Source organism: Oncorhynchus kisutch, linkage group LG24, assembly GCF_002021735.2.
Source record: "Oncorhynchus kisutch isolate 150728-3 linkage group LG24, Okis_V2, whole genome shotgun sequence".
Taxonomy (NCBI): domain Eukaryota; kingdom Metazoa; phylum Chordata; class Actinopteri; order Salmoniformes; family Salmonidae; genus Oncorhynchus; species Oncorhynchus kisutch.
Window position 1 is genome coordinate 29,838,788 of NC_034197.2, and position 23,464 is coordinate 29,862,251.

The window sequence follows — 23,464 nt, forward strand, 5'->3', positions numbered from 1 at the left end:
AACCGTCATGGACAAAACATATTGTTTTGACAGTAGCTAAAATGGGGAGAAGTCTGTCCATAATAAAGCGCTGCTCTGCCTTCTTAACAACACTATCAACAAGGCAGGTCTTACAAGCCCTAGTTTTGTCGCAGAGAGCTAACATTAATAATATGCATGTTAATCTTTCCTGGCTCAAAGTTGAGGAGATATTGACTTCATCACTACTTGTATTTGTGAGAGGCATTGACATGTTAAATGAACAGAGCTGTCTGTTTAAACTACTGGCACACAGCTCAGACACCCATACATACCCCACAAGACATGTCACCAGAGGTCTCTTCACAGTCTCCAAGTCCAGAACATACATAGAGCCATGACTACATGGAACTCTATTCCACATCATGTAACTCATGCAAGCAGTAAAATTTGATTTAAAAAAAGAGATAAAAATACACCTTATGGAATAGCGGGGACTGTGAAACAACACATAGGCAAAGACACACACATGATAACACATGCTGCCTTGGCAGCAGCTAATGGGGATCCATAATAAATTCAAATACCTATGAGATGCAACTTAGATTCAGTTTCAGTTCAGAAAGAAAATAAATAAAAAGATGCTGCTTGAAAAAGTGTACCCATGACGGACTATCATCATCTCATAGGTCTGTATGATCTTCTCCTTGAAGACCGCAGCTGGCTGAACATTGTGGTTCTTACAGCACTCCTCAGCACAAGCCAGAAACAGCTGGGAAACACATGACAGATGGCAGACATTTAAATATGCAATGCACATACAGTATCAACATCTTCTATCAACACAGAGTACATAAAAACAAGCAAGGAAAATTCCAACCTGATAGTCTGCCACAGGGAGAGAGATACCGGGGAACAGGTCACTGGTGATTCCATTGAAAAGGGGGATGTCATGAGAGAGAAACTTGGGCTCATTCACATCCTTGATGGACCTCAGGAGCTGGTAGTGCCGAAAACATAGAACATTCAACGTAAGCGTCTACCCTTACATAGCCCTTATTTTTTAACTATACCATGTATATATATATAAATATATGTGTATGTTTATGTATGTATGTGTATGTTTATATATATGTGGGTATGTGTATGTATGTATATATATATAAATATATTTGCCAAAATAATATATGGGGGATTGGAAGTGATGCAGACAATTACATTGATGGAATCTACAATCTATCTGCAATATTAAAGCTGATCTACTCTGTTAAAAGATATATATATATATTTAAGCAATAAGGCACGAGAGGGTGTTGTATATGGCCAATATACCACGGCTAAGGGCTGTTCTTACGCACGACACATTGCGGAGTGCCTGGACACAGCCCTTAGCCGTAGTATATAGGCCATATACCACAAAACCCCGAGTTGCATTATTGCTATTAGAAACTGGTTAGCAATGTAATTAGAGCAGTAAAAATAAATGTTTGTCATACCCGTGGTATACAGTCTGATAAACCACGGCTGTCAGCCAATCAGCATTCAGGGCTCCAACCACCCAGTTTATAAATATATATATATATATATATATATATATATATATATACCATTTATACATAATAACATATCAATGTAAGCCAACTTTTGTAGACACACCAGTATGTCCTCATTCTCGTCTGGGAACTTGAGTTTGAGGTTCCCTGCGGCCACCAGTACAGCTTTGACGGCCCTCATGCCGTAGTCGTAGTGGAACTGGGAGGAAAGCTGCTCTGAGCAGAGTCTGTAGGTCATCACAATCTTTACTGACAGGGGCTTGGCGTTCAGGAAGCCATAGGAGTACAGGGAGATCTCTGCTATCAGGGCGTAGTTAGGCACCATCATGGCCACAGTTCTGAACAACACCTGTTGTGGATGAATAGGGGTAAAGTACTGTTGAATCAACATGTTTTTTTTTTTTTACCAATCTATTGCATAGGATAAAGAGTGTATCCTCCTCTGTACCTTGAGGTTGTCTGGGAGCTCTGAGCGTCCAGCATAGCCCGGGTTCATGGTGATGGCCACAAAACAGTTGGGGTTGAGTTTGAGCATGGTGCCCTCAAAGTCAAAGTACTCCAGCTTCAACTCGATGGCCCTCTGGATGCACAGGACTTGCTGGGCCACCACAGACAGTACCTCTAGCTCAATGCGGTTAAATTCATCAAAACAGGCCCAGGCACCGGACGACGCAAGACCTTTGAAGAACTGAGAGACAGGAAGACAGAAATGAAGGTGCACTATCGCCAGCTATAATAAAGACCACACGTGTAGTAAACAGGGATTGGACATTGATTGACATTCGCTGTTATTCCCAGCTTCAGTTACCTTCCCCATAGCCAGGTAGTCCAGGCCGTCAGAGCAGTTGAAGACCACACACTGCACAGCCAGGGCTTTGGCCAAGTCCTTGGTGGTCTCCGTCTTCCCCGTCCCTGCCGGCCCCTCGGGTGCCCCCCCAAGACTCAGGTAGAACGCCCCAATCTAAGACATAAAGTAAAAATATGAAATGTTAGTCTAAAGTTTGGGAGTGACCCGAGTGAGATATCTTTCAGACTACATGTTTCTCGGGGTGGTTTACCAGTGTGCGGTAGCATCTGTCTGTCAGTGGCGTGATGACCAGTCGAGGGGAGTTTCCCAGGTACTCGTAGGCGTACTTGACGTCACAGTTGATGATGCGTACACGCACATTCTCGTTGATCCAGTAGTAGCGCAGTTGAGCCAACCACTGGAAGTCTGTTTCATGGGATACACCTGTCATAGAATAACAGGAAATTAGGGCCGGGACGACACCAGTATCGCAACACTCGTTAGTATCGTGGCAAGGAAACAAAACACATTAGCCAATTTCATTTCTTTAGGAAAACAGCCCTAATGTTGGAAACAGAGCTAATGTTGGAAACAGCCCTAATGTTGAAAACAGGCCTAATGTTGGAAACAGCCCTAATGTTGGAAACAGCCCTAATGTTGGAAACAGCCCTAATGTTGAAAACAGCCCTAATGTTGATAACAGCCCTAATGTTGATAACAGCCCTAATGTTGAAAACAGCCCTAATGTTGGAAACAGACCTAATGTTGGAAACAGACCTAATGTTGGAAACAGACCTAATGTTGGAAACAGCCCTAATGTTGAAAACAAACATTGTCATCTAGTCACATTTGTTTATTTTCCAAGCTATATCACACAAATGTTTACATACAGCAGGTTTTTGAAGGACCAAAGAGTTTGGTCTGCTTCGCAATAAAAAAATTTGCCATGGAAAAAATATTGCGATATTGGTATCTGTCTTCACAGCCCTAAGGAAAATATGACATCATATTTGTTTATTTATTTGGATCCCCATTAGCTTTAGCAGAAGAAGCAGCTACTCTTCCTGGGGTCAACAAAAAACACAAAACATGACAAGTAACAAAACACTGATAGACAGTCACACATTTAAAATACAATGAAACGAACAATACAACAAAAATATATATGTGTTAGAGTGTCTGTGTGTGCCGTCTCACAGTCCCCAACGTTTCATGAGTTGTTGTTTAATTAATTTTGTAAAGGTAATTTAGTTGTTTGCTTGAGTAATTGGAGATGGAAGGGAGTTTCATACGATCATGACTCTGTATAAAACTGTGTGTTGCCGTGAATTCGTTTTGGACTTGGGCTTGGCGTTTTGAAATTTTCTATAAATTGCGTGAAGATACTGTATTTCAACAAGTTCAGGCGATTAGAGACTACACTGATAACTCGAGCTTGGTTCCCAAGTTTCTAAACCATACCAAACGATCTTTGGTATACTGTAGTGTTGTCATAATATTTGAATTGAAGAAGTGTGATCATAATAATGAGGATATTTTAGCGATCTGCAGTAGAAGACGTCCTAAATGCCCCCCAGCCTTCAGATGCGAACTAAACAGCTCACATGCACTTGATATGCGTTTTTAGGCTATGGATGAGAAAGTGAATTTGTCATTTCCAATCAATTAGCTCAGTTATATGCTGCTTTGTGATCTATTAACAGCAAGGGTTACATTAAATAGTCGCAATATTTTTTAATGATGCATTTGGCGATGTTCAAGTAATTCACACAAAACGTATAAACAAAAGCATTCACTGTGAAAGTTGATACATGGAGGCCCTTCATACATAGGCTATGCGTAGCACTTTGTTAAATTTATCGAATCACTTATTGTTTTCTTGCTCAAACCGCGAGCAACACCTGTCAAACTCAAGACATTTCTCTCAAAACACAGGGATTTCGATTAGCACAGGACTAGTATTATCAGAGGAGTCTGCAAAAAACAGTAGGTTATTCTGGCTGGAATTGTTACTCTCCTGCCATGTAAAAATGACTGACACGGCAGATTCAGATGGGAGTAAAATGTTTTGGTGGTTTGTGCTCTTGCACATAATTACATTACCCGACCTCCCCAAGTAAAAGTAAAACTAATCCCGTCCGAATAGGGGATTTGCTGCACCTTATTACCAGACACTAATCAAGATGGGAAAGACCAGAGCCTGAACAGCTAGTACAGTTGATTTTTGTGACAAAAACGCAGAACAAAATCTTCACAACAACTTCGCTTCCTCAACATGCTCAATGGTCACACCTTTCATGAACCAACTAGAGGTTCAGGTTTTAGAGAATGTTTGGAACCAAATACAATGCTTTTAGATGTTGTATTTAAGAGCCATTTATTAATAATCACCCATTCTGACACTGACTGTAACACCTTATTTAGAATTCCAGTGAGCTCTCTGGCTTTGTGTGCTGACATGTAGAGTGTGGAATCACACGCATACATAGTCATTCTAGCTTTGTGTAAAAACAATGATAAAAGTAACGGCCTAAGGCAACTGCTCTGAGGGACACCGCACTGTACATATCTGATATCAATTCCATTTCCTTTCTTGGTGTATATTAGAACAGCACTGTACCATATAACAATTTACTAAAGCCTACTGAACATTACCTTTGTCTATCAGGTCCATCACCACATCCCTGGCGTGGACATCGATGGTGACCAGAGCCCCTAGCGTGGTGCGAGTCTGCTTGGGCAGCTTGCCTCTCACCAGCTCCACTATGTCCTTCAGCTGGCTCTGTAACTGCTGGTAGTATTTATTCAGACCCTAAAGAGAAATGCCTTTCTTAGTGTGTTGACTATCATACAAATCTCCTCAACTAAGTGGCAGTGTTTCCCTAGGATTTTTTTCAGCAGTGAAGGCAAGGGTAGCGGGGGGGTAGGCATTAGGTTGCATTCCATAGACTTCAAGTCACTTCCAGTCATCACTCCTGCAGCAAAGCAACCCCACAACATGATGCTGCCACCCCCTTGCTTCACGGTTGCTTCACGGTTGGGATGATGTTCTTCGGCTTGCAAGCCTCCCTATTTTTCCTCTAAACATAAGTGGTCATTATGGCCAAACAGTTCTATTTTTGTTTCATCAGACCAGAGGACATTTCTCCAAAAAGTACAATTTTTGTCCCCATGTGCAGTTGCAAACCGTAGTCTGGCTTTTTTATGGTGGTTTTGGAGCAGTTGCTTCGTCCGTTTCAGGTTATGTCAATATAGGACTTGTTTTACTGTGGATATAGATACTTTTGTACCTGTTTACACCAACATCTTCACAAGGTCCTTTGCTGTTGTTCTGGGATTGATATGTACTTTTCGCACCAAAGTACGTTCATCTCTGGGAGACAGAACGCGTCTCCTTCCTGAGCGGTATGATGGCTATGTTGTCCCATGGTGTTTATACTTGCGTATTATTGTTTGTACAGATGAATGTGGTACCTTCAGGCATTTGGAAATTGCTCCCAAGGATGAACCAGACTTGTGGAGGTCGACAATATTTTTTCTGAGGTCTTGGCTGATTTCTTTTGATTTTCCCATGATGTAAGGCAAAGAGGCACTGAGTGTGAAGGTAGGCCTTGAAATACATCCACAGGTACACCTCCAATTGACTCAAATGATGTCAGTTGGCCTATTAGAAGCTTCTAAAGCCATGACATAATTTTCTGGAATTTTCCAAGCTGTTTAAAGGCACAGTCAACTTGGAATTGTGATACAGTGAATTATAAGTGAAATAATCTGTCTGTAAGCAATTGTTGGAAAAATTACTTGTGTCATGCACAAAGTAGGTGTCCTAACCGACTTACCAAAATTATAACTAGAAACAAGTTTCAATGACTCCAACCTAAGTATATGTAAAATTCCGACTTCAACTGTATATTTGGTAACGGTCATCATGGTAGCGATGACAGTGATGTGTGTTCTGGTCCCCCTACCTGAGCTCCTCCTCCGATGGCCTCATGGACCTCCAGGGTCCAGAAGATCTGAGAGGTGCAGAGCACCACCTGGCCAGGCCACTCCCTGACCCACTGACTCCTAGGGGTCTCACCGTAAGCCTACATACACAGGAGGGAGGATGTAATCTTTCTTGGTAAGAACATCTTAGTTTGGCATCATATTGTTTTCTAGCATGTATACGGTAATAGTAGAATGTCCGATTACACTATATGCTTTTGTACTGTGTCCCATCATACCATACTTTATATTCATATGGTAGTGGTGGAGTAATCTCACCACTCTGGAGCGGGCAACCACGTCCCTGACGGAGCGCAGCATGATGTCCTCCACCTGCACCAGCCACTTCTCCACGGCTCCCCGTGCCTCTGAAGTGGAGATCAGTTGGATGAGCTGCACACGCTCCGCCTCACTGCTGTACATGGCCTGGAGGGATGGGTGGATGGATAGATAAATGGATGGAGAAAAACTTCACTTGCTTTTCTAGTAAATTAAGTTAACATGATCTGCTACCACTGATTGATCTACTTGCCTGGATGTCCAGGTTAGGGAGGAAGTCCAGCTTGGCGATGCCCTCAAAGCACTTCTTCAGATGGGGCTGCACGCGCAACGGGTCCTTGGTCTCTGACAGAATCTCCAGCATCTCATCATTGGACAGGAAGAAAAAGCTGGAGGTGGAGGAATGGGAGGGAGATGGAGGAATGGAGAGAGGTGGATGAATGGGAGAGAGGTGGAGGAATGGGAGGGAGGTGGAGGAATGGGAGAGAGGTGGAGGAATGAGAGAGAGGTGGAGGAATGGGAGGGAGGTGAAGAAATGGGAGAGAGGGATAGGAATTACATCTGAATTCTTGCACAACTAGAGACAAACATTTCAAAACACTGTACATTTCATTACCGAGGGAAGAAGAGTCGTTTCTTCTCCAGGTAGGCATTCAGTCCCTTCATGATTTTATCCAGAAGGTTGTTGGAATCTTGGAGTCGTTCAAGCAGGCCAGGCAATGAGGTCGCTGACAATATCTGCACAAATTCAAAATAGCTATGTACACGCAAAGACATCCCTTATAAAGACACCTTTATCCTCCCCATACTGGCACCTGTGAGTCCACCTAAAAGCTGTCCTACCTTGGGGTCCTTGACGCAGTGCCTCATGACCTCCTTCCAGTGCTTGTCGACGGTCTGGAAGAGCCGCCCCTCCTCAGGCATCTGTTGCATGATGTCCTCGGAGGAGAAGATGGGCTCCAGATAGAGCCACTGGGCCTGCACCTTCAGCCACTCGTCTATGGTCTCCTGGATACGGATCAGACGCTCCTCCCACACCTGACACACAAAGAGGATCAGAGTAGGATCAAATCGCCCCTGGATGCTGTTCTGGGGTCAGCTTAGCGTTTTCTCCAATAACGGTTAAGGTTAGGATTTGGGGAAGAGCACCTACAGGAAGCATTTATCCAGGGTGAGAAAGAGAGAGGGAGGACAATAAATGTTGCTTTGACATAAAGCCCACCTTGATCTCACTCTCGAAGGGCTTGATGAAGGGTGAGCCCCTCATGGTCTGGGTCTTCACAATCTGGTCGTCCAGCATGGTCTGGATCTCATCCACGGCGGTGAGGATGGACACCCCAGACTCCCTGTAGGGGTGGTGGTGGAAGGAGACTCCATCCCAAACCTCCACCATGGTCTGCATGGCCTTCTCCAGAGAGAATTCCTGTCGGAGAAATGAAGATATTCATCAGCCCTTTAAGTTGGCTTTTCACACTAGAGCTTTTCAGTTCAGAGCATCCTTAGCTGTGGGCTATCCCATGTCACACAAGTCTCTCTCATTAAATGATCCCCATTTTCCCACCTTGCTGGCAGCAGCACTGATGGTCTCAAACTGCTCGAGGTACGGGGTGAGGTTCTGCTTGAGCACTTTCCGCAGGGTGGTGCCAGAGTCAGGTGTGAGGTCATAGTCCACAATGTCAGATATCTGAACCCAGTGGCGAGCCCTGATACCTGGGTTACACAGAATGGACACCATGGGGATGTGCTCCTGGGAACAAAAACGCAGTAGAAGTCAAGTCATTAGGTCATACATCTACAGTATATCTATGGTCTATAACAGTGGTATTCAAACTTTTTCAGTAGGGACACAATATTTTCCGGCAGAATTTCTGGGGACCTCATTTTTTGCCAAATAATTTCTTGCGACACCACCCCAAATCTAATGACACAACCTTAAAAATCTGTAAATTTCCATTTTAACATCAATAAATAACCTTCAATTCATTGCACTTTTATCTCATCAAAATGAAAAGAAACCAATAAATACATTTACTGAAAATTTTTTTCCCTTCTTCAAATTATCATTCTCAAAAACATTTGTACATTGTCTCATACAATAATCTATACTCTTAATTTTTGTTCCTAGAAAATGTAGTTTTAATTTTGGCGACCCCACTGCAGTGATGTCGACTTTGAAAACCACTGGTCTATAGTTTAAACATCCATTATAACCCCACAAACAACCGACCAACACTAAACAAAAGTTCTCACATGGTAATTGTTTCCACGTAGTTACCTTGAAGTCCTTGACCTGCTCCATGACTGTGGAACAGATGAGTGCAGTGGGGCGCTCCTGCTTCCCCGGGTCCTCCTCCCCGGGCCTCCTCTTCACCCCTCCTCCCACCATCTGCTCTGCCTTCTTCTGCTTCTGCTGGAAGAACTTGAGCATCTTGTATATCTCCCTGAAGAACTCGTCCACCTCCACCTCCATGCTCTCTCCATTCAGGTCCAAGAAGGAGCCGTCCATCCACCTGAACATTTCAGACAGGGACATGAAGCCATACATTGTTTTCGGACCTACGGCAGATGATATGACATAGAGCGAATGACAACAACCTAAACAGCCCACAGACCTCTTCTCAGTGCGCTGCCACTTCAACACCAGGCCAAAGAGCTTCTGGTAGGGCTCGATGCTCTCCTTGATGACTTCCACCACGGGATAGGACGACAGGTCCCATTTGTACAGAGTCTCTTCTTTGTTGATGAAGTCGATGGCCTCCTCGGCATCCTGAAGCCTTTTCTGGACTGTCCTTACATCAGTCACATACTGATCAAAAGGTAAAGATCAGTCTAAATGGGCTGATATGTTAATCAACTTAACAGACACATTCCAGAGCGCTTGTGCTGTTACCTGCTGCATCATGTCCAGCTCTGAGCACTCTGCAAACTCCTCCATTCTGCGTCCTAGCTTCTCTAGCTCCAGCATCAGCCTCTCTCTACGGCACAGCAGCTCCTGCTCTCCTTTCTGCTTGGCCTTCAACATCACCTGGGGAAGGACGCAGCACAAGATTGTTCTTTCTTCATAAAGCAATAATGGTAGTGGAAGGGCTTAATTACCCCCTTCACTGACATGCAAAATGTTTTTGCTTTATCCAGAATGAAGGAGTATGTTACCTCATCATTGAGATCGAACACAGGGTATATCTTTTGTGGCCAGATGAGGACTGTAGAGTTCAACTCAAGGTCTTCTGGGTCAAAGATGTGGACGTCCAACAGGTAGTTCAGTCTGTGGTGGGTCTCCTGCCGGACGATAAAAGGGTACAGAAGCTCATGATGAGTCTCACACAGTTACACAGTAGTTGCACAGTAGTTACTGCAAGTCAATTAGCCTAGTGGTTAGAGCGTTGGACCTAGTAACCGGAAGGTTGCTAGATTGAATCCCAGAGCTGACAAGGTAAAAATCTGTTGTTCTGCCCGAGCAAGGCAGTTAACCCACTGTTCCCCAGGCGACGAAGACATGGATGTCGATTAAGGCAGCCCCACACACCTCTCTGATTCAGAGGGGTTGGGTTAAATGCAGAAGACACATTTCAGTTGAATGCATTCAGTTGGGCAAATTTCCCTTTCCCAATTATGCACTACACGAGTATTAAGACAGGATTAGGCCCTTGTTTATCAGCTACTTACCATTATTTTGGCATTGAGCTCTTCAATGCCCTTTGTCTTGGCATGACCAATGTAAGCTATCATGTCAGTCATGTCCTCCGTAGTCTCAGGAACCTTCAGGGCTTTCTCCTTGATGTTCTCAAACTCCTGGCAGATCCTTGGCAGAGGCACAGAGGAGGAAGATTTGCACTGAATATGACAATTATTTACTGTATTTATAAATGGTGGATCAATCTGTGATCTTACTGCAGACTGTGCTCTCTGTGATTGGTGATTAGTTTCTCCAGGAGTATCTGAGCAAAGGTCTTAGCCGTCTTGGCCAGCCCTTGTTTCAGCTCCTCACAGTCCAGACGCACCATGGCAAAGTGGGCTATCGCCGGCAGACTGACAATCTCTTTAGACAGGACACAGAACTCTTCCACTTTCTGTGGAACAAGACACAGACACACATATTACATTCATACCATATACTACTCCAGATACAAAATGTGTAGCTATCAAACCTGAACTGTCTTGCTCTCCCTTACCTCAGTATAATCATCAAAAGAGTGTTCCTCCTCAACGAACCTGTCCACTATACCCTGCGCTGTCCCATTGACCAGCCAATCATAGTTGTCAACTGTAAAGAAGCAACGAGGGTTTAGGACAGATAAACCTTTACAATATTCACTTTCATTCAACCAAGTAGCTGGGCTATTCGATTCTCTTGAATTGATATACATTAGAATGTTAGTTTCTCACCATAGTTCTGGAAGTGTTTATAAGGCTCCTCCAGGTTCTTACGTACGGCAGACCTTATGGTGGTCTGAGCCCATAGCAGGACATGGTCCGCCAGTCTTGCATCAATTACAGAGCTGTTGGCCTCAGCCAGCCAAGACTGGACCGTCTGGACTTTCTGTGAAGCCACATCAGATAGGAGTGATTTGTCACCAAAAAGATGAAAAGCCAAATATGGACTATGATCAAATACGTATTTAATCAAACTGATTATGAAGCATATTCATTTGTGTGACAAAGAATATCCTGACACACTCGTGAGATTCATACCTGCATGGTGTTGGTGATCAGGTTCAGAATTTCTAAAACAGATTCCTCAAGGTCCTGGAAGCTGGGATAGAATTCCATCTTCTCATCATCAAAAGTCAAATCCATGCGGAAGAGAGGCAACTGGTAGACATTGAGCGGATCGAATAAGCTGACAAAGTCTTCCACGCTTCTCTCCACTAAGGATCTTAACTGTGGAAAAACGCAACCAAAAACAGAACATCAAGATAAGCTGAACTTGCTCCTAAAAACACCAGTACTGATCAAAACCTCACCTTCTCACCTGGTTGGAGATAAGTGTGGAGACACAGTTGTAGAAAGAGTCCAGTTTCTCAGCTCTGACCCCCTGCAGCATGTCCTTGCTGGTCAGCAGGTGGATGACCTTGGGAAACCAGGTGTTCATGATGCGCTCCTCGATCCTCTCACACTCCACTGCCAATTTGTGCTTCAGGCTCTCGCAGGCTACAGGTCCCGTGGACCTTACCACAACACAAAAGAATAATAACAACATATGTGAAGACAGAAATTGAAGATAATCAGGTGTTTATTCTTATACTTGTGGTGTTGTGATAGAACAATTTTACCTGCAGTCAGTAAGATCAACCAATAGCAGACGTGAAAATGCACCATAGCCGATGTCCAGGATTATCCTCATCACTGGATGAAGAATGTGTAATTTCTCCTTTATCTCCTTGCGACTTCTCACAAAGCTGTCATGCCATGGTCTGGAGAAATCGAGAGCCCTGAAAATAAATATGAAGTATAATTGACAAAATATGATTAATCAAAAATGCAATCAATAAATGGCACATTATTTGCCACAATATGCCAATCCGTCTCTGTGGTGTATTGATTAGTTATGAACATGCTGGGTGTGTATTGTTGAGACACTCACTTTGCTGATGGAGTTCTATGTCTTGCCAGAACTGTCCCTTTCATCTGTGGTTTCTGGAGCACAGTACTCACTAAAGGGGACAGATTGTAAATACTGATGTGAGACACAATCTACAACATTATAAGGCTAAAAACAAAATAATATAATGCTGCTATTCAAGGCGATATGGTCTACAAAACTCTATGGCTTCACCAGTGGCTATGTGTTTGTAGAAAAATGGCAGAGATCACACCAAATGAATGTAAACATATTTTTGGGGGGCTAGTGATCTTGCAATTGCAAAGAAATGTTTTTCATGTCAAAGCCTTCTTTCATCTTCATCCATATGACTCAGCTCACTGATACAGAGTGTATTCTAGAAATGACCGAAATGCTTTTAAATCAACACTTTTAGAGAGCAATGAACTAAAATGGTACCAACTGATAAACAAACCCGAAAGGAACAAACTGCGTACCTACTGCTTTTTAATAACTTTAGGGCACAACCCCAGGGCCGGCTCTAGCCTTTTGGGGGCTTTAAGCGAGATTTGGTAGGGGGGCCCCTTCACCAAGCGGAAAAACATTTTAGTGCCCCCCCTTGTGACGGCAGAGAGAAACATTTACATTTTCAAGTAAATGTCCTTACAATTCTACACATTTTGTCATGGATAAGATGTAGATAAGATGTTGCCATTTTAATGCACGTTTTCTACAGTTCTACACATTTTTCCATGAGGCAGAGAGAATTCTTTGCTATTTTAAAGCAAATTTCCTGAAATTCTACACATTTTGCCATTGAGTGGAAATACATTTTTGCAGTTATAAAGCTAATTGCCTGCAATTCCAATATCAAAGCTCTTTTGCAAAATGTAGATGTGGAGTGTGGCCCCTCTCAATATTGAGACACAAACACTCCCTTAGATAAATGTGTACAGTATGTACTTTTTGTAACCATGGTTCCATTGAAACAGAAGTTCATGTCTTGCTTTACTGTGGGCTATACAGTGACATTAAGGATGATATGTTATGTCAGCTTTCCAGACAAAATTATCATTTTAACAGTCTGGATGAAAATAATAAATTGTGTCAACTTTTATCAGGTAACATAGTAAATGCCTGCGGCAAAGCCTGCAACCTTATCTTTCAACTGAGATGTTTCTTTATAAGTGTCTACCTGTCCCTTTATTATACTGTTTTTTTTTGGGGGGGGGGGTTTATGCATACATGTGTATGTATAGATGATGTAATGTAACATAGATTACGCCTGTACCATGTTTGACAATGATTGTCTTTTAGTGTCTTAAAACTCAATTAGAGTGATCCACAATGTGGTTTAAAAAAAATCTGTATTTGGAAGTAGTATATAATTGTGGAGATAGACATGAATACACGCACCTGTGTGTTTGACCATCCCACTGAGGAAATTTTCGCTGACCTCCCTACATAGCTCCTGCAGCAGCTCGTCTCTCCCAGGGCCCACACGCAGCTGGGGAGGAATGCGGGTCAGCATGGCATCTAGCCACTGCTGCTGGATGGGCACCACAGGACTGCCCTCCACACACTCCTTCAGGAACATGTAGTTTAACTGCAGGTGTGGCCACAATGGAGCGACAGTGCGGAAATAGGAAAATAGGTTGATACTTATCATTTTGAACACAAATAACTAGGAATATAGTATTTTGTTGGCATCTCACAAAAACAAAACAAAAAGACACAATTGTCAGAGACCAGAAGGGACTTAACAAAACAAAAAGCAGCCAACTTACTCTACGCCTTCGGTCTTCACTGCTCATCTGTGAAATAAAAAGGTGACAACTTTGAGAAATTCTGACACGAGAATTACCTGCAGCCAAACTCAAAATGTATGCAGTAAATTGACATGCATTAGCATAACAGAGACAACAGAGATCCGCCTGAGAAACTCAATAAGAAAGCATTATATCTCACAGAAGGGGGGAACTCTGGCTCAGGGGACGTGGGAGCCACTGGTCTTAAATCCTTAGCGTTCTTGTATGCCTGCATTGCACTAGCAACCCTACAAGAGTAAAGAGCACAATGTGAATACTACAGCAACCAAAAACGACGAGCAGTTGACTCAATGTAATTGAAACAGGGGATGACAATCATCATGTGTATTGTCATCCTAAATATCTCAGTACTATACCAGTTAAGTGAATGTATGACTTGACATTTCATAACAAAAAGTTCAAGGGACATACAGGATCTTATGCAACTGCTGTTGCTGCTGTTTACTTCTCCTGTGCCTCAGCAGCTTCTTCTGCACAGTCATCTCGTCCTCTGCAGCCCCCTCCTGCAAATGTGTGCTTGGGATGGGTGGCAGGACAGAGTACTGGTTCAGGCCATCTCCCATGGGTGGCTTGAACACCCCTGCGGAGGAAGGCATCTCAGGGACTACTGAAGGAAGACACTAACAACATTGCAAAATCCTTAGCCTGTTGAACCATCAGTTAACAATGCATTTTAGTTGCAAACACAGCCAATGCATTTCCTCTGCCATAATTGTTTATATTTTTTTAAAGTCTAAAGTAATTTATTAAATCAATAAGCACTTGCCTTGCTTGCTTATGCTAATGTTAACAGTGTGCCTTCGAAGTTAAAATCGTTGGTGTGGCTAGCTAGCCATGCTAGTTTGAAGTATCTATGAGTTATTCATTAAATGTACATTCATAACTATAGTCGAGAGTTTATTTCAAGTGAAATGTAAAAAAAAGTTGCAAGGTTTGCATGCAATGTGTATAACTTACCCCTGCTCTCTTTTGTTAATACTTGTTTGTAACTCCTGTCTATGCAGAATTCAGTTGCTTGAAAGTGGAGGAAAAACAAGTCTGTTGCTATAGAAACTGTAAACAACCATATGGATACCCCTGCTGGAGGCACAGCACACTGCTGCTGATTGCAGAATGCACATTTTCTCAATGTGTGGCATTATCTACCATGCATTTCAATTTATGCATGTTTATGCATTTAGGTGCATAAAGAATACTTTGCAACAATACCATTATCCCACCATGTGTTTGTTTGGTATGACTATTTTCTTTTTGATGTGTGCATTTCTGTAATTCTGGGCTCATCTGTAAAATACCTTGGTCTCATTATGACTCTGATAAAATAAAGGTTCAATAAAAAAAGTCACAACTTTAACCAAGCAACTAGTGTCTATCCAGTTCAGCTGCCTTTATACGTGTGTCTACTCAATTTAATGCAAAACTACAAAGCCTAAAGAAAATATTCAAGTCTAAGGAATATCATTTTTAAAATTGTTAAAATATCCCGAAACACCTAGAAAAATGGACAGACAAATCAAAAATTATTTTACACTTTTTATTGTTTGAGTGTATACATTCTATGATCGAGGTCTTTCTTTCTTGCCTTTGTAAAGGGCCAGTAGTGAGACATTAGCTACTTTGACCACCTTGAAGCGGACACCAGGAATATCACCAACGGCGTGCCCCTTCCGACCAAATCCTGCCACCAACACCTCATCGTTTTCCTGATGGGAGAGGAAGAGGATTTGAAAACAGTGGTTATGATGAAATGCCTGACATTTAACAATTATGTGCAGGTAGTCCAAAGGACAGAATCCAAAGATCAGATGGCCAATTTATAATTAAAAAAAAATCCAAAGTATATATGGAGGATCTTGAGTAAATAAAATGTACCTTTAATGAGTAATGTGAAATAGAGAGCTGTGATGAGAAATAGAAAATAACTTCTTACCTCAATGAAGTTCAAACAGCCATCATTGGGGACGAAAGCTGTGATCTTCTTGCCATTTTTGATGAGTTGCACCCTGACACACTTCCTGATGGCAGAGTTGGGCTGCTTAGCTTCAACACCCCTAGACAGAAGGAGAGATGTTTTTGAGCTAGCTAAATTGTGGAGGCCAAAACATACAGTATGAAGTAATAGGCTAAATTACAGTGTTGTCTTACACTTTCTCAAGCACAATGCCTTTGGCATGAGATGCCCCTCCGAATGGGTTGGCCTTCAGGGCAGTGCCCAGGTGAGCCTTCTTATACTGCTTGTCATGCCATCTCTGCTCCCTGCGATGGTTACGCAGTTTCCTGGCTGTACGCAGACCCCGGCACTTGCCTGGAGAAAGGAGAGGCAAAATGGACAGTATGAAGGATTAGGCCAAATGACTGCCCTAGACTGACTGACAGCTAATACAATGATCAATGCATGCTTCTTCTACAGGTCATGTCAGCGCCAATGTGGGAATTGGTTATGTTGAACAGCAGTGGTAGGTAGTGACTAGAATGGTTATGGATTTCATGGCTATGTGGCTAGAAGAAAACAATCGGATTGAGTTTAAAGATAGCAGGTGCTTGTATCAATATAATACACCACAAGTAAACATTTGAACCATGTACAATAAGTAAGGACGGGAATATCTAGTGGTCTGTGAATGTAAGGACTGCATCATTATCTGGCGTGCGCACAGCATCGCAGAGACGAGAAGGGTAAGCAGCTGCCAAGAAGAGGCCAGATAAGCCAACGAACACCTTACAACATGATGTATCCTACATGGACATTGAAGGGGAGTTTTGTTAAGGTAGCTAGCTAGTTGACATCTCTAACCCACTAGATATCCATTTTTCCATTCAGAAATGTCTTTCTCACATGTGGCAGCTAGCTACATGTGGCTGGTGCTGCCGACTTTTCGTATGTATAATACACGACAATCATTTCTACATGGTGTGATGACATAATATCATACTGTGACTACTGTCAAGACAGTTTTTGTGTGTTAGATCAACCAAATAAACGTATTATTTCAATGTGAATATTGGGGACTCACCCATTGCTTCAGTGTCCGGGTACTGAAAAAAAGCCGCACGCACGATTCTTCCCACATGACCCAGGCGTCATCACAGTCTCTAACCAATCATTTTGGGGGAATCAATGAAATCCCGTGAGTTTTCCTGTGTGACGCTCTTGATTGCTACCGCTGAATAGTAGCAGCAAAATATCAGGTACAGTATTTAGAATAATATATTTGCTTTTCCAAAATACAGTTGACTCATACGAATAGATATTCACGTTACTAAACTGACCCTGTACATATTTATATATTGTACAAATTCTGTGAGGGCAAATAGATGGCGTTGTTTTGCTTGATAGCGGCTGAGTTTAGGCTTCAATGTTGTGGTTTTCATCGAAGGCCGCAGTAACGTTATTGAGCTTCCGGCTTATACCAAATGACACTCACTTAGCTTTCCCCTACGTTATTTACGAATACTTTATTGGCGTTAAGATGACGTCCATGCCAATCTCATACAATTTTACAGCATGGTCGTTATTCTACATTTTCTAACAATGCTTTCATGTGCTATATGATAAGGCATGTTGAACCTATAATAATTAAGTGTACTGTACAGCTGACACATGCACTATTTCAATCCATAGTAGTTAACTGCAGTGTTCAACATTCAGCCTTAGTTTTAGCCAAATTACAATGAACATGGCAATGATGGGGTGGGCATGTTTTTTGTAGAACAATTCATGATGAGTTATAGTGAAAAGCCGGAGGACATAACAAGAGAAGAGTGGATGGAGAAGCTCAACAATGTCCACATTCAGAGGGCCGACATGAACAGGCTCATCATGAACTACTTGGTGACAGGTATAGTAACCATACGCACAGACATACAATGAAAAACCTGGTAACAGGTAGATGTTAATTTTCCTGATCTAAACAGAGAATTGTATATCTTTGGTTTGAACAGAGGGGTTTAAGGAGGCAGCTGAGAAGTTCCGTATGGAGTCTGGGATTGAGCCCAGTGTGGACCTGGATTCTCTGGACGAGAGGATAAAGATCCGAGAGATGATCCTGAAGGGACAGATACAGGAGGCCATCGCACTCATCAACAGCATGCACCCAGAACTGCTTGACACTAACCGCTACCTGTACTTTCACCTACAGGTAAAAAGCAGATTGCCTCTCCCGTTATAATTCTTCTCTCAGTCTTATTTTGTTTGCCGTTTTCTTCATTCATTGCCATCTGTTCCTCTCTCTATCCTTTTTGTCTCCTTATTCCCTCCACTGTTTTTTGTCCATATTCCTTTTCCTCCCCTGACCGTCCCTGTATACTGCTCTTACCCTCTGCAGCAGCAGCACCTGATTGAGCTGATCCGTCTGAGGGAGACTGAGGCAGCACTAGAGTTTGCTCAGTCCCAGCTGGCAGAGCAGGGGGAGGAGAGTAGAGAGTGTCTGACAGAGATGGAGAGAACCTTGGCCCTGCTTGCTTTCGACAACCCTGAGGAGTCACCCTTCGGAGACCTCCTCAACACAATGCAGAGGCAGAAGGTGTGTTTATTCTCACTTATCATAATCCAGAAATAGATAATAACGTGCATATTGCAAGTTTCTACTACTATTTCAGTATTTTGTCAGTACACAAACTTTGGTTTTGACTAGATGGGATAGTGGTTTTGTCAGATTTGACTTTTCGTAGTAGCTTAGAAGAATTTATTCTGCAGGTTAGGATAATTAATGTAGCAGGTTAGAAGAATTAAGTTAAGGTTAGGAAAAGAGTTAGGGTTAGCTAAAATGCACAAAAATTCAACATTTGACAAAAGCTGTATCCCTTCTAGCCATAACTTTTGACCAATAACTGATGCTGATTTAATATACCTCCTGTCCACTGTGTGCTTCCTGAAGGTGTGGAGTGAAGTGAACCAGTCTGTGCTGGACTACGAAAACAGAGAGTCAACGCCCAAACTGGCCAAGCTCCTCAAACTGCTCCTGTGGGCTCAGAATGAACTTGACCAAAAGAAAGTCAAGTACCCCAAAATGACAGACCTCAGCAAGGGCACGATCGAGGACCCAAAGTGAGAGGACACCAGGCTGTGTATGCTGGTGGAAACTAATTGGACTCCCCTCCTACCTATTTATACTCTGACAGAGACTGACTGAAACAATATGTTTTCTTTCTTTGTGTGGGTTGCTTTTTGGGAGACTTTGATAACATGGACTGTACAAACTATCCAGTTTGTATTTTAGTGACTTGCTGCCTGAAACTTCAATATCTGAAATATAAACCCTTGTATTTTAATGAAGTAAAATGATAAGACTTTTGTTTCATGTCTGCCATAGATAGTTGTATATGAACATTTCCTTTTTGCAGATTTCACAGTTACACTATTTTTTTTCTGTCTATGGGCAGGGAAAGTTAGCCATCTTTGCATTTGGATGGTGTGTTAAAGCCTAAATTAGGCTCTTGGGACTATAAAGTGTTAACCTATAAAACAGAAATTAATGAGGTTGGGGTAGAACAATTGGTTCCCATTGCTGTGGTCCGCTGTCTCAATTACAGTACATTTTGTTTTTCTCAACAACCAAAAACATGCACATTTCAGTTTCTCATTAATTCTAGTGTAGGGGCCAAAGCTGGGTACTGATGGAATGCTTCTAAGCTGCCAGTACCCTGTAATGTTGTCAGGGTTTTGTTGCAACCTTAGCTTTCATCCTGTGTTATCTTGAACCAACAAGATAATAATGTGAATACATACAGAGACATACATTTAGTTCATGTTGACAGTTTTGCAACTGGATTATTTACATTATGGAATAAAATACTATTTTGGAACACTTGATATGCTTAGGTTGTTCATTATATTTGCACCAAAAAATACGTGATGATAGTGTTTTTCAGTCTCGTCAGTATGCCATTTAACCGATAGCTTACTTTCTCGGATGGTGGAAAATGTAGTTTAGACACCAACTTGTGCAGGAATCTTACTTTTTTCATCTGATTGCAGTTTATTATATAACGGTGCCGACTGCCGATTCTTGGTAGTTGATACCTCATCCAGCCTAGGGCAGATGAACCAACTCTGTGAATACGTTATGCAGCATCACTGGCTGTCCTATGAGCAAGGATGACAACGCCAATCACATCGCAGCAGGGCAACGTCAAACATGGGTTGAGAAATTCAGGATGATTTGGCCATTATAGACTAACATTCTGTGGTATCCTATGCCTGGGACATTAGTTGTTTTTTCTCTCTTTTTGCTGTGCAATCCGATCGGGTATCATTCAGGGAAGAATATAATGTCTAGAATATTGCACAGTCATGGTGAAGCGCTAGAACCGGATAGCCATGCCGCGGGTAAAGAAGACTGGGAATTTTCACTCTGACCAAATTCATGCTGTTTTTTGAAAAGGACTGAGTCGCTTCTTTAATGCTGCTTCCGATGTAACCTACTGTTGGCAGGAAGAACTGCGTGGCTGAAAAAAATACTGACACGTGGATTTATCGTCAAACTCAAGGCGATCCGTCTCTAATCACCCGTGCACTTTTTATCACACGGCAGTAACATTATGGATTGGCCTACACGGTAATCGAAAGGAAATGATACATCGGTATCATCGCGAACATCGAACAAGCGTTTATTTTTGTCGACTTTCTTCACTCATTCCATAGCCTACTGCGCTGAATTGTAAAGTGCAGGAGACAGCAAATCAAATCGTATACCTCTTTCGTTGAATGGCAATTCTGCAAAAACATGGAAAGAACTCTAGTCCAGATTTGGTCTGCCTCAAAGAAAAAACCACAGACAAAACCGGGGTCGCTGGAGGTCATCAGAAGAAGTGGAGTGAACCGAATACGTATTGGCCAAGGTAAATTTACGACGATTTTCAGTAGCCAATCTCACGTTTTTCCCACAGTCTAGAAGTGTTCATTTCAACGTAAAACTACCATAATGAAATGACACACCCTTTCTTTCTATGTTTTTAACCACACATAATATAATAACATATGAGAGATTGTTAGTTCCTTATTTAGCAAATGCCATACAAGTTTGCAATGATTCCGGCTCCTCTATAGTCTACTGTAATGTGTTGGCAAATTATATTTTCAGAAAATGTTTCTCTCCCTTGATTTCAGCAAACATCAAATCTACCACTCATACACATGTAGCTTTGTTTTTGATACTTTGTTGCTACTTTTGAGTCCAAATGTAACACTGCTACGAGGGACATTCCCAAATAAATACTCGACTTTCTTATTAATCAGATGCCTGTCATCTGGTGGTTTTAAGATTATTTTAAAGCTAACTTTACTAAGCTGCACACACAGCTTTGGGGAATTTAAAAGCTTCTAGGTCTAGGAAGTCTGATAGTCAGGCATTCATAGAATTTTATTAAAGGCATGATAGCCTAATCTTTGCTTTGACTTGCCAACTAAGAATTCAGTCAGATTCACTCAAATAATTATAATATAATGAGATTTAGGCCTAACCTATCTAGTTAACACAATTTAGCCCAGTCAAATTTAGACGTTTCAAGTTCTGTGAAAATGCGTAGTTGGTTTAGTTTAAGTTCCAATTTGCCATTTACAAGAAACAATCAGAATAAATGCACAGATGTTGGTTTTACTGAGAATATCACACCTACTCTTACTCACACCCTCACATATTGTCAATTACACACACCGAACACACACATCCCTGTTTTCTGCTGGTCACACTTATGTCCTCTGTCCCGGCTATGCAGACCCCTGGCGCGGGTATGGACGGTGGTGCTACTGCTGGGGACCTGTCTGCTGTACTGTGCCCGCGTGGCCATGCCCATCTGTGCCGTTAGCATGGCGGAGAAGTTCAACTGGACCAAGAGGGATCAGGGCATGGTGCTGGGTAGCTTCTTCTGGGGTTACTGCTTCACACAGGTCCTCGGAGGCTACGTCAGCGACAGGTGGGCAACAAGAGGAGATGATTATACTTTATTGCCTGTTTGCACAACCTGCAGCTGCTCTCATTACATACAATATCTAGAATAAAAAGTGTCCATTGCATTACATTTATTCACTTTTAAACACAGATGGACAATGGGGTCCTATGAGCCCTGAAATCTGAGAATTAAATAGCCTAAAACTTTGTCTGTTTTACACGTCTGTTTGGGATTTAAGTGAACAAAAAGAAGAGCAGTTGTTGGTAATATCAATTAAAAATCTATCTGCTTAATTACAATAATTCATGTAGAACCCCTCCAGAGCAGAAAATAATGTAGCGGGCCTCTTGAAGACAGGCCCTTTATATTCTAATCAGACGGTACCAAATGTTCTCTAAACATCAAGCTGAGAGGCTGGTACGAAGTCAAAGCAATATACAGTGACTTTGCCAGCTGCTACAGAGTCACAGTGTTCATAATGTCATCAATACAATAATAATCAGTGTGTCCTGGCTCCTAGTAGTCTGAGGTACTGAGTGCTCTGGAGCAGGTTTTCATCAAGGATCTCTGTACTTTGCTCAGTTCATCTTTCCCTCGAACCTGACTAGTCTCCCAGTCCCTGCCGCTGAAAAACATCCCCACAGCATGATGCTGCCACCACCATGCTTCACCGTAAAGATGGTGCCAGCTTTCATCCACACGTGATGCTTGGCATTCAGACCAATGAGTTCAATCTTGGTTTCATCAGACCAGACAAATCTTGTTTGTCATGGTTATGAGATTATTTTTGTACCTTTTGGCAAACTTCAGTTGGGCTGTCATGTGCCTTTTACTGTGGAATGTCTTCCGTCTGGCTATTCTACCATAAAGGCCTGATTGGTGGAGTGCTGCAGAGATGGTTGTCCTTCTGGAATGTTCTCCCATCTCCACAGAGGAGCTCTGTCTGTGACCATCTGGTTCTTGGTCACATCCCTGACCTAGGCCCCTCTCCCCCGATTGCTCAGTTTGGCCGGGCGGCCAGTTCAAGAAAGAGTAGAAAGAGCATCATTCTTAAATGGAAGGAGGCCACTGTGTTCTTGGGGACCTTCAATGCTGCAGCCATTTTTTGGTACACTTCCCCATATCTGTGCCTCAACACAATCCTGTCTTAGAGCTCTAAGGACAATTCCTTCGACCTCATGGCTTGGTGTTTTCTCTAACATGCATTTTCAGCTGTGGGACCTTTTATATTGACACCTTTCCAAATCATGTCCAATCAATTGAATTTACCGCAGGTGGACTCCATTCAAGTTGTAGAAACATCTCAAGGATGATCAATGCAAACAGGATGCACCTCATAGCACAGGGTCTGAATACTTATGTAAATAAGGTATTTTTGTTTATAAAAATAAATTTGCAAAAATTTCAAAACCTTTTTTGATTTCATTATGTGGTATTGTGTGTCGATTGAGAATTTTTATTTAATTCATTTTAGAATAAGGCTGTAACGTAAAGTGGAAAAAGGGAAGGAGTCTGAATACTGTGTGTGTGTGTGTGTGTGTGTGTGTGTGTGTGTGATGTAGCTCCTTTTAAATATTCCTATTACAATTTACATCTTACAGCTGCTCCATCAGGACAATACAGCCTATAAAACAAGGCA

General features: G+C 42.2%; 4 protein-coding genes across 4 annotated transcripts in view; 2 read left to right on the forward strand and 2 right to left on the reverse strand.

Moving 5' to 3' along the window:
• Positions 1 to 14,982, reverse strand: part of dnah12 (dynein, axonemal, heavy chain 12) — a 42,075-nt gene extending 27,093 nt beyond the window's left edge. Inside the window, exons 1-31 of the mRNA XM_031803431.1 lie at positions 14,893 to 14,982; positions 14,347 to 14,555; positions 14,075 to 14,162; positions 13,894 to 13,920; positions 13,523 to 13,712; positions 12,149 to 12,218; positions 11,838 to 11,996; positions 11,537 to 11,732; positions 11,257 to 11,445; positions 10,951 to 11,104; positions 10,737 to 10,828; positions 10,456 to 10,634; positions 10,231 to 10,366; positions 9,718 to 9,843; positions 9,455 to 9,589; positions 9,177 to 9,370; positions 8,840 to 9,074; positions 8,126 to 8,311; positions 7,787 to 7,987; positions 7,408 to 7,602; positions 7,181 to 7,302; positions 6,818 to 6,953; positions 6,565 to 6,711; positions 6,267 to 6,386; positions 4,954 to 5,110; positions 2,570 to 2,742; positions 2,320 to 2,472; positions 1,960 to 2,199; positions 1,615 to 1,860; positions 839 to 958; positions 621 to 730 (exon numbers count right to left, since the gene is read on the reverse strand). Of these exons, the coding sequence (XP_031659291.1) occupies positions 621 to 730; positions 839 to 958; positions 1,615 to 1,860; positions 1,960 to 2,199; positions 2,320 to 2,472; positions 2,570 to 2,742; positions 4,954 to 5,110; positions 6,267 to 6,386; positions 6,565 to 6,711; positions 6,818 to 6,953; positions 7,181 to 7,302; positions 7,408 to 7,602; positions 7,787 to 7,987; positions 8,126 to 8,311; positions 8,840 to 9,074; positions 9,177 to 9,370; positions 9,455 to 9,589; positions 9,718 to 9,843; positions 10,231 to 10,366; positions 10,456 to 10,634; positions 10,737 to 10,828; positions 10,951 to 11,104; positions 11,257 to 11,445; positions 11,537 to 11,732; positions 11,838 to 11,996; positions 12,149 to 12,218; positions 13,523 to 13,712; positions 13,894 to 13,920; positions 14,075 to 14,162; positions 14,347 to 14,531 (4,661 nt within the window). The 5' untranslated portion in view covers positions 14,532 to 14,555; positions 14,893 to 14,982. The remainder of the gene's footprint in view (positions 1 to 620; positions 731 to 838; positions 959 to 1,614; positions 1,861 to 1,959; positions 2,200 to 2,319; positions 2,473 to 2,569; positions 2,743 to 4,953; positions 5,111 to 6,266; positions 6,387 to 6,564; positions 6,712 to 6,817; positions 6,954 to 7,180; positions 7,303 to 7,407; positions 7,603 to 7,786; positions 7,988 to 8,125; positions 8,312 to 8,839; positions 9,075 to 9,176; positions 9,371 to 9,454; positions 9,590 to 9,717; positions 9,844 to 10,230; positions 10,367 to 10,455; positions 10,635 to 10,736; positions 10,829 to 10,950; positions 11,105 to 11,256; positions 11,446 to 11,536; positions 11,733 to 11,837; positions 11,997 to 12,148; positions 12,219 to 13,522; positions 13,713 to 13,893; positions 13,921 to 14,074; positions 14,163 to 14,346; positions 14,556 to 14,892) is intronic.
• A 471-nt stretch (positions 14,983 to 15,453) lies between these two features.
• LOC109869346 (40S ribosomal protein S23) lies at positions 15,454 to 17,350 on the reverse strand. Its single transcript, XM_020459428.2, has 4 exons — positions 16,950 to 17,350; positions 16,081 to 16,240; positions 15,866 to 15,986; positions 15,454 to 15,638 (listed from the first exon to the last, which is right to left on the reverse strand). Exons 1-4 carry the CDS (start codon positions 16,951 to 16,953, stop codon positions 15,492 to 15,494), a joined length of 432 nt encoding a protein of 143 aa, XP_020315017.1. The 5' UTR covers positions 16,954 to 17,350; the 3' UTR covers positions 15,454 to 15,491.
• LOC109869345 (glucose-induced degradation protein 8-B homolog) lies at positions 17,003 to 19,747 on the forward strand. The gene is made up of 5 exons (XM_020459427.2): positions 17,003 to 17,124; positions 17,646 to 17,774; positions 17,878 to 18,074; positions 18,261 to 18,458; positions 18,813 to 19,747. The coding sequence occupies exons 2-5, from the start codon at positions 17,654 to 17,656 to the stop codon at positions 18,984 to 18,986; spliced, it is 690 nt and encodes a 229-aa protein (XP_020315016.1). The 5' UTR covers positions 17,003 to 17,124; positions 17,646 to 17,653; the 3' UTR covers positions 18,987 to 19,747.
• A 317-nt stretch (positions 19,748 to 20,064) lies between these two features.
• LOC109869747 (solute carrier family 17 member 9) overlaps positions 20,065 to 23,464 on the forward strand; it is a 28,547-nt gene continuing 25,147 nt past the window's right edge. The window contains exons 1-2 of the mRNA XM_020460008.2: positions 20,065 to 20,775; positions 21,652 to 21,849. Of these exons, the coding sequence (XP_020315597.1) occupies positions 20,642 to 20,775; positions 21,652 to 21,849 (332 nt within the window). The 5' untranslated portion in view covers positions 20,065 to 20,641. The remainder of the gene's footprint in view (positions 20,776 to 21,651; positions 21,850 to 23,464) is intronic.